Source organism: Apodemus sylvaticus, chromosome 17 (genome assembly GCF_947179515.1).
Source record: "Apodemus sylvaticus chromosome 17, mApoSyl1.1, whole genome shotgun sequence".
In the NCBI taxonomy this organism is placed as follows: domain Eukaryota; kingdom Metazoa; phylum Chordata; class Mammalia; order Rodentia; family Muridae; genus Apodemus; species Apodemus sylvaticus.
The window spans coordinates 67,138,373-67,148,090 of NC_067488.1; the positions used below are offsets into that span (position 1 = coordinate 67,138,373).

A 9,718-nucleotide genomic window follows, 5' to 3' on the forward strand; every position below is an offset into this window, starting at 1 on the left:
TATATACAAGGTATGCCATCTGGAGCTGTTGATTAGAGGTTATTCTGATTTGCTTACTCTAGTTTGATCCCCATAAACACGATGTCAAAACACCGCAAACTGTGTCTCCTGGCAGCATAAACACAGGATCACTATCTAATTTACCATTATATGTAGTAACATATGCATATTTTGAACCAGGGACCTGAGCATGCTAAACACATGCTTTATCACTGAGCTATACTCTGCAGCCATTTTTATTATAGCTTGTTAAAAGGAAGGAAGGGAGAGTGGCTTAAACAAACCCATCAGCTGTTGAATATGGAGGCAGAAGAGTCCACTCAGTTTTCAGACTCCCCTCAACTGTGTTAAAGTAATTTGACAAACTAGCCGTAAGCATAACTCTCAAAAGCCATCTCCACTTTTACTATCTTGTCCAACCACTCTTGAGACAGTCTGATAAAGCTAATTGTTCCTGGAGCCTTACCAGAAAGTTAATCTTCGAATCCTCCTACCTGTCCCTAAAAGGATGGCAGGAGAACTAAAACTCCAAAAGGTAAAAATGGCAGTAAGAAGCAACTCAGAATTTTAAATCGGGGTTCTAGTTCCACCGTATTTGCTCTGTAGCCTACTTCAGAATCACCCCCTGAAAACCAGCGAATCGGAGAGGGTCACACCAGCAAATAAAGCTGGCTCTATCTGACAACTTCAGATCCCCGGAAAAACCCGGACTTAACTCGACAAACAACTTTGCTAGAAACTAGGGGCCGCAAAAGACTCCTCAGAACAGCTTCTAAAATTGAGGGCGGGGACTATAATCTAGTTGAATAGCTCCTCCCTGCACTCTTGCGTTGTCTGTACTCTGACCGACTCAGGTTCTTAACCCAGTGTTGAGAAGAAAGGAAAAAACGAATGGAGGGGCCGATCCAGACACTAATCCAAGCACTCACTTTTTTGCGGATTGGTTGATGGGGGCATGTGACTCCGCTAAACACTTTACTGATTGGTTGTTTTGCTTCTTCTGGAGTTAAAGACCTAGGAACAAAATTAAAAGCTTTCTGGGTAGGCTGGGGCATCTTTGGCATCTGATTGTTTACCCATCCCCCATCTCAAATTAGAAAAGAGGGTGGGAAAACAAGAATCTCATCTCCCTTTTGTGTTGCGGTTCCAGGTGAGACTGGGCAAATGATTAAACATACATACATACATACATATAATATACATACATTTACACACATGCACATATGCATACTGTATATGGACCTGACCAAAACAAATCATCAGAAGGGAGAAAAGAACTATTGTTAAAGAAAGAAGAAAAGATATTGAAATGGAGTTTTTGAGCCTGAAGATTAAAAAGGGGTGAAGTATCAAATGCCCCCAAGAGATAAAACAGAGAAATACCCTCACTTCCCCCTCTACCCAGAAAGAAAGAGAAAGGTCTGAGATTGACAAGGCAGGTAAGGCTCTAGAGTGTTACCAGGGAGTGCAGCATTGGCCCAGACTAAATTCTGGTTAAAGGCCCTTGAGTTTTGCTAAGGCCTGGGGAGGCCTGAGGGAAGGAGGAAGTCAGTTAAGAGATCAAAAGAAATGTCCATCAGAAAGTTTCCAGAAACCCTCAAAATCACAGACTGCTGTAGAACAGGGACTGGAAGGGAGCAGGCAAAGAGCCCCAGAAGGAAACTTTGAATGGGCTCCTGGATAGTCTAAGATTCTCAGCAAGACATAAAAGTTGGAGCAAGAGGGTGGAGGGAGCAAGATCAGGGTCCTGCGAGAGGGCATCAGAGGATGGCCTAACCCTAACCCTACACATTGACACCTAAGCTTTTAGTGCTTAAGAGTTTAAGTATAAGTGGGATATGGTAAAGTTGGGGCTTGGCTAACCTCCTCTTGCCTTTGGGCCTCTGTCCTCTCCAAATATACCCCATTTTGGTTCTCTGCTCCATTTTTGCTGTGCTGCTTGCAGTGGGGTGCCCTAAGCTGTGCTAACAGCTTGACATCTTTTCCCACAACTGCATCTCCCCACAGAGCAGCTACACACAGACCCCTCTCACCCAAAGCAGTCCTTTCTGAAAGACTGCTCCCTCTACTCCCTTACTTTCCCATTTTTGAAACCCTCTGGCTTCCAGTCTCTATAAATCTTCTCCTGTTCCCAGTCACTGCATAAGTACCCTGAGTCACAAGTCACTTTCCTAGATTAGCTCCCCTAACATCTTTGGAGGTACACCTTACAGGTGTGATGGGCACATGCTTCTTGCTTTTGCTTTCTTTGCTACTCCTTAATATAAACATAAAAGGAACCTCCAGAGTACTTTCACAATCAGGGTCTTGCAAGTTCCAGTCTCCTCTTCTCTTCCCACTCCCAGGTAGGGGACTTTCTAGAGCCTAGCAAATAAGTTGCCTCCATCCTTACTGAAAGCTGCACACTAAGCAGAAACCTCTAGGTCTCCAGGGCCTAGCTTTACCTAGGCAAGGCTGGGACTGCTGGGAGGAACTAAGTAGCTAACGTTGGGGAAAGGTATAAGCCTTAAGGGCCCCAAACATACTTAGGCCCAGGACTTTGGAGGCTGAAGCAGCTGCCCACCTAGGCCTGTGAGATTAGTCTAAGCAGCAGTCTGTGGGTTCAGAAACCACCACAAAGCTGTCTTTCCCTGTCTTCCTCCCCAGATTCCTACTCTGCATGTAGTTTTCCAGTGGCCAAGAGATAGCCTGTCCATGGAACAGGGGACCCAGAAGCATTTTGCACTTGTATTTAGGGTTTGCAGATCCCCACAACCAAACAGCCATGTTTCTGGCTCTGGCTTGTCTTTCTTCCCCATCCACGGAGGAGCAGAAAGACCTTGCAAAGCTCTGAAGGTGCAAGGCCTCTCTCTTTCTGGCCCAGCTGACTAGCAGCCAGGCTGAATGAAGGCTGCAGAGGGGAGATCTGAGCTAAGGCCCTCCATCTTCCTACTTCCCAGCAGCTTCCCTCTTTCTCCTGCCCTGGCCTGAGGGAGTCTGGGGAGGCCTTTTTCTTTTTCCCCTTAATGAGTGAGAATCCTTTCCTTTCAAGTCGGGGAGGGGGTTAGGTAAATGAGAGAAAGGGTCTGAAAGAGAGAAAGGGGGCAGAGAATTAACTTACAGCAGCGATCTCTCTCGCCTGGGATTCATTTGCGAAGATGTAACCTCTCTCACCATCATCCCCAGCGCCGCCGTCCCCTCTAACTGCCAGGCCCTCTGTCCTAGCATTAAACCTCACCAGCAGCTGCGTGGCTGGACAGTTAAGATTATATATGATGTAAATATATTGTGGGTTTGTCAGCTCTCCCTACACCATAAAACTTGGTTTAATGACATCACGTGGTCCCCCAAGAGCCACTCACGGGCTTGCCTTCGGGCCATTCACATAAATAACCTCCAAAAGTTTCAAACTCCTAAATTCACATAGAAGCCTTTTCTATTTCTCTAATGCTCAGTTGCACTAAAAAGCCCTTGTGCTGCTCTTTTGCCCCTCCTCCACGGCCCCTTGCAGGGTGGGGAGGGGGAAAAGGTGGATCCTTATTTATTTATTTACTTATTTCTCTAAGGACCTGATGCCTTCAAGGTCCTGTTGATTTTTTTTTCCTATTTTTTCTCCTCTAATTGCTCAGAGTGGGCCGTGTCCCCTCTTCCCACTCCCCAGGGAAGGTAAGTCATGATTTTCCCCTTCTTTTCTGTTGCCAGAGTGGGTGGGTTCTAGGGAAAAAATAGAGAAGTGGGCTCCTGCTCTATCTATCATCATCACCCTTGGGACCTAAGCGCCCCTTCGTGTACTCTCTCAGAGTAATGTTAAGGCCTGGAACTTAAAAGTTGGTCCAGGGGCAGCTTGGTGGGGTAGACCCCAAGCAGAAGCTTCTGGTCAGAGAGAAAGTAAATTTCTAGGCCTCACCTCCACCCACCCACCCCTAGTGAAGGGGAGGTCTGAGGCCTCTGGCTTTGTGTCTTCTGCCTTGGTTGCCTTTGCCTGAACTGCTACAGCTGTGGCTAGACAAGGGCTCAAGCCTGAGATAGAAAGGAAGGGAGCTGGAGGCACAGTTTCACTCCCCTCAAGCCTGGGCAAGCTGAGACAGTCCTTCAGCTAACTCCTCCAGGAAATAAGAGGATCATGTCTGCAAAGGGGGTGTGTGCAAAACTCATAGAGTGCTGGTGAACTCTGCCAGGCTGGTCTGATCGATATCACCCCTATTCCCTTCCCATCAAGCCCTGGTGTGCCCCCTCCCGCAGGAAGCACAGGACCTCCTGAAGTCTGGGAGGCTGGAACCGGTGAGTGTGGGTGCCATAACCTCTTCCTTATTTAACTGTTACCCATCTGAGCCGCCAGTGCTTCTTCATGCGTCAGTGCTCACCCAATAGTTTTACGCAGCATGTAGAAAAAATTAAAATAACTCCCTGAAGAAAACCACACATTCTCTCTCTCTCTCTCTCTCTCTCTCTCTCTCTCTCTCTCTCTCTCTCTCTCTCTCTGTGTGTGTGTGTGTGTGTGTGTGTGTGTGAGAGAGAGAGAGAGAGAGAGAGAGGAGGGTGGGCTGCAGGGTGCAAGTTGAAGGGAGATGAGCAGTGTTCTAACCTTGTCTGAGCACAGAGCAAAGGGAATGGTGGTAATGGGGTGCAGCTAGACAAACATGTGCTGAGACCTCCTGCATGCTAAGCATGGGATGAGGACAGGCTCTTGAATCTTCTAAAAGTGACAGACACATTGCTTAGACAGTGGGATGCAGTGAAGTCAGACCTTTAATAAATCCAAAGAGCATAAGCATTAATAATCATAAAAAGGCATCTCCCTGCCCCTCCCCAGAGCCACTCTGCTCCCTTTCTATCCTAGTGTAGAGAAGTCTTAGCCCAGTTTCAGATCCCCACTCCTCCAGTGTGGGGGGGGGGCCTAGGCTTGGCTCCAGGAAATCACCCCATGGTGGGAGGCTGGAGAGGAAATGCAGGGAAGTTTTTCCTGTAGAGTACTTCCTCCTTCATCGCATGGAGCCTGGAGTAGAACTGAGCAGAGATCAGCCTAGGCCAGCCCCACCTGAATTAGCTCACCCCCTCTTTTATAGGCCACCCTCCCCCTTTATACAAAATCTCAGAGACTGTGATAGATGATGGCAAACAGACATGGCTCCCACACTGGTCTATACAGCTCTTATTCCAGTTAACTGTCCTTCATTGGCTTAGACCCTAGAAGACAGGGATCAGTCTGGATGTTTTCTCTAAGGCAGGCACACACTGCATGTTGCATTCACTGTCCCCTTAGTCCCCCTCGCCCCATCCCATAGCTTAGAAAGCTGCAGAACACCTCAAATCCTGGCCAATTCCCCTTCCCCAACACCTCTTTACCAAGCAGCACCTACTATTGCTGGGAACCCTTCTGGGATCAAACATGGTCCTAAACTGAGGACTCAACCTTTTTTCTATATCCAGAAAGAACCCTCAGAGATGACCCAAACCCAGAAGGGCCCGAATCTAAGTCAGTGGAGCCAGAGTTCCTATGCTCTGGCATAAAGTACAGACTACAGACAGTCTAGAAGCGGCAAATCTTTTTAGCCAATGTTGAGAATAGTATATATAGAGAAAAGTCTGGGTGACTTAAATACCCCCAGCATACCTCAAGTGTACTCCCCTTTATCCCAGAGGCCCTTCTTGGAACCATGAATTAAGAAAAGAACTCAGTTACATTATTCCCTGTTCTTGTTGCTTCTAAACGTGTTTAAAAATATTTTTTAAGGGATAGCTTAAAGACTGGGACTCCCAATACATCTCAGAGCCTATTTAGACACATCTACTCAATGCATGCCCTAAACAGACAGAAGTCATTGAATATTTAGTCCTGTTCTTTTTCTGGCTTTATTTGATATGACAAAATATAGTTTCAGGAAGGACTGGGAGTCAATAAATAGATGGGCAATTGCAATGGGGCAGGAATGTGAGAAAGTCATGGCAAGGATAGCAAAAAACCTCAAAGAACCACTTGCTAGGGTCCAAAGGCAAGAGACCCCCAATAGTTGAGCTAGCTAGCAGGCTGGGACTATGAACCTGAGAGTGCAGGCAGCAAGCCAGGCTAGGGAAGTCCCTGGGCTTTGGGGAGAGGGTTGGAAGGTTTAGAGAGCATAGGATGATACAACTCCAGGGCTACAGGCCTACTTTTACTTATCTCCCTCTTTCATATGCAAATAATTAATGAGCAAAAACAAAAACAAATTTAGAAGTTATAAAGGTTAGTTGAAAGCACCCCGATTTTCTGGTCATAGCCTTTGCCTGGCACAACCAGCTTTCAGCAGCCTGGCCAGCCTGGGTAGGAACAAAGAAGAGGGTGAGGTTGAGGTCGGGGAGAAGGGATTACAGCCAGTCTGTCTCACCTTAACTCAGGCTAGCCTAGCTAGAGCTCGGAGTCGGGGAGGCAGCCTAGGCTGAGACTTATCCAGTACCCGCCCTACAAGAATGTGCCCCAGGCCTGGGTTGCTCAGCTGAACTGAGGCAAGACAGGCAGTGCAGGCGGTCCTGCAGAACCCTGGGTCGATGGGGATTCGGAATGCCAAAGAAATGCGCTTTTGTCTGGGAGGCCCGGAGCCAATGCTCTAGCCTCCGCCTCAAAATCTAGGAGGAAAACCGAAAAGGAAGGGCGCAGGGACCACATCCGACCGGGGTGCTCTCTGAGGGCTCCCTGCTTCCTCTAAAGAGCCTCTTTGCTCTTCATTTTGGAATCTTTCTTCCACTTCATCCTGCGGTTCTGGAACCAGATCTTGATCTGTCTCTCGTTGAGACACAAGTTGTTGGCGATCTCTATGCGCCTGCGGCGAGTGAGGTAGCGGTTAAAATGGAATTCTTTCTCGAGTTCCAGGGTCTGGTAGCGCGTGTAACTGGTTCGGGACCGCTTGCCATCCGTCTCTGGAACATAAATTCCCCCAAACCAGGGAGGGATGAATAGCGTGCAGCACCCCAACGTCCCACCCTAGTCCCAGGCCCCACCCGAGGTCGGAGGGAGTAGAGGTGGGTGCGGTGGGACAGGCCAGAAGGGCCGCAGGCCGGGTCCCGGGAGAAGCGCCTCCGCCTGAGCAGGAAACTTTCCACCGCCGCCTTCACTCTGCGGCCGGAGGGGCTGAGGGGGGATGGGGGGAAGAGGGAGACCCAGGCTCGGACCGAACAATAAGCACCCTCGAGATCCGAGCACCGGGGACCCCCCTCCCGCCCCTCCCGAGTCGCTGGAATCCTCCGGAGCCGCGAGCACTGGCCAAGCCGGCTCCGCAGGGGAGGGAGGGAGCCGCGGGGGGATCCCCACTCTGGAGCCCCATGCTCCTCACCCTTCAGATCCCTCTATTTTTTTAACTCCCTCCCTCTCCCCCCAAAATTGAATATTGCCTTTTATACACGTTTTGTTCCTATGATCCAATTATGTCGTCGTAAATTTGGGCGCACACAGCCTCTAAGCCTTTTAGTGGACAGTTTTACGAGCCATTGATGCCTGGATCGTAAAATTTATGGCCGCAGGTTTTTTTTCTTTATTTGCCCCGCATGGCCTATAAAACCCAGGCGGACCCGAGCGCGCAAAATGAAGTCCTAAAGTTTACCGTGGCTCATGTGCAGTTTGGTCATCCACGGGTAAATCTGTGGCGGGGCCGGTGGCTGGCTCAGTCCGGCAGGCTGCCCTGTTTGCGCCTGCTCCTCTTTGATCTCCCCACTGCTCTTAGCTCGCTCCTCCAGCGCCGGGCGAGCCGCCTTCTGACTGTACATCCCAGGGTTCAGAGGAGCCGCTTCGTCTCTGCCCAGAGCGTGTCCCGGAGCGGCCGCTGCGCTGCAGGCGGGGCGGTCGGGGTGAGCCCGGGGGTTGGCAGCCATGTCTACCCCGTGGAGAGAGTTGGAAGGCGCAGGCGGTGGGAAAGTGATGCTTAAGTCCAATCCGCCGTAGCAGTACCTGGATGCCTGCACCTCTGAGGCCGATCCATAGTTCCCACAAGTTTGCATGTTATAGGCAGGGATATTGGGGCTCTGCTTATAGAATGAATTGGCTACGTAGGAGCTCATGGCGGGGAGGGCCCAAAAAAAATTTCTGCACCCTTTTTGATTAAGGGTGATTTGTGACTCTTTGAAGTTGAGGGGGTTTTTGTTCTCCAAAGTGCACAATTTATAGGTGGAGATATCTCTTTCTTTATCCTATGCGCTCTTCCCAAATAAGGGAGCCTTAAATAGAGTCACGTGACTGGAGCGGCCACTCATAAATTTGGCTTGATGACCTCCGGGAGGTTAGTGATGGAAGCCGGCGAAACGCATCTTGATATGTTGGCAAAGCCCGGGCTGGGGGGGGGGGGGTGTTGAAAGAGAAAGAGAAGCAAGGGGGAGGAAAAATGGTTCTTGGAATTGGGGGGTAGTCGGGACAACGAGCTCACAGCGACACCTGGTGCTGACTCTGGAGAATTGCATCTTGTAGCTTCGCTTGGCCTTGTAGCAGTCAGATTGTAGAGAAGTTGTTGCTTGTTGCACAATCTAACCCTTAAGCTTGTCTTTAAAATTCTGTTTAAATTTTAGAAAAAATGAGGCCTTATTTAGGAATTCCACTGGTGGTTTTTGTTATGGATAGTGCCAGTTCCTAACTACAGAATCTTCCAAACTTCAATGATGACTGAGAAAGAGAGTTGGGGTAGCTAAAGACCAGGATGGAGAACCAAGAGGTTACCTTACCCAAACAAAGGTCAAGGCCTCTTGCTTGGGAGGACTGAACTCAGTTTTGATGAAGAGAATCGTATCTTGTATGCTTGGAAAAATTAACCTCTGGGAGGTAGGCAGGCCCCCAAGAGGAGGAAAGGTTCCAGAGTGAACAGAAGCTGGCTGGCGGACAAGTTCAGAGGCTGAGAGTCCTAGGTACTCTCTGGGATGTGATTGAGGTGAGGGGCCAGATGGACATGGGTAGGAACCCTAGAGGGGCAAGAAGCAACATTCCCATGTGTGTACTTAGACACAACAGGCTGGAGGGCCCTTCTACAGCTCTGTGTGTTCTTCATGGAGTACCATGAAGATACCAGATATTTCAGATGACCCCCTAGAGCACAGAGGAGCAAGACTGAAACCTCCACAAATATTATGAGCAGGGCAGAGATGAAGGCCTGCTTTTAATTTACTCTTTTAGGGGCAAGCCCTTAGCCCGGGTTTTGAGCTAGAAGGCCCATGGGGAGGGGGCCGGGCAGGCCAGAAGTCGGGCAACCTAGGTGAGGTCTTTGGCCAGGGTTTCTTCAACCTTTGGGTCCTATCCCCTGCTTTCTTAGTCCCAAACCCTAGTCTTTATTGCCTGAATTTCCTCAGGAACTCTCATTTTCTGCCAGAACTCTCCCAGTTCCCGCTGGCCAACGCTCTGGAGGGGGACAGTGGCAGGGACCTGGAGAGTGTGGAAAATTCAGGCCGAATTTTCCCTCTCCGGAAACCTCCCACACCCCACTTCTCTCCTAGGCCCACTTGGGTTTCTATGCTGAGCCTTGGGGAAAGAAGGCTGGATTTGAGAAAGGGTTAGGGTCCTACTGTGCCCCTCATGCCAGGTTTGAGGAGAGAAGAGGCAGGAACCAGACAGACTGGGACTGTAAGGAAGAGGGACTTTTGTCTGGTGTCCCAGAACAGGCCAGAGAACTCAGTTTCCAGTGTTTCTCTCTCTCTAGTCGTCCTTGGATCTCTCAGTCCCTACGGAGGGACTCCTGAGGTCCTTGGATTGTCAGGGAGACTCAGCAAGGTTTCACAACAGCCGGCCTGG

General features: G+C 49.5%; 1 protein-coding gene across 1 annotated transcript; it reads right to left on the minus strand.

Moving 5' to 3' along the window:
* Positions 1 to 5,742: 5,742 nt before the first annotated feature.
* Positions 5,743 to 8,007, minus strand: Hoxc5 (homeobox C5). The gene is made up of 2 exons (XM_052160892.1): positions 7,554 to 8,007; positions 5,743 to 6,873 (listed from the first exon to the last, which is right to left on the minus strand). Exons 1-2 carry the CDS (start codon positions 8,005 to 8,007, stop codon positions 6,659 to 6,661), a joined length of 669 nt encoding a protein of 222 aa, XP_052016852.1. The 3' UTR covers positions 5,743 to 6,658.
* Between the last annotated feature and the right edge of the window lie 1,711 nt (positions 8,008 to 9,718).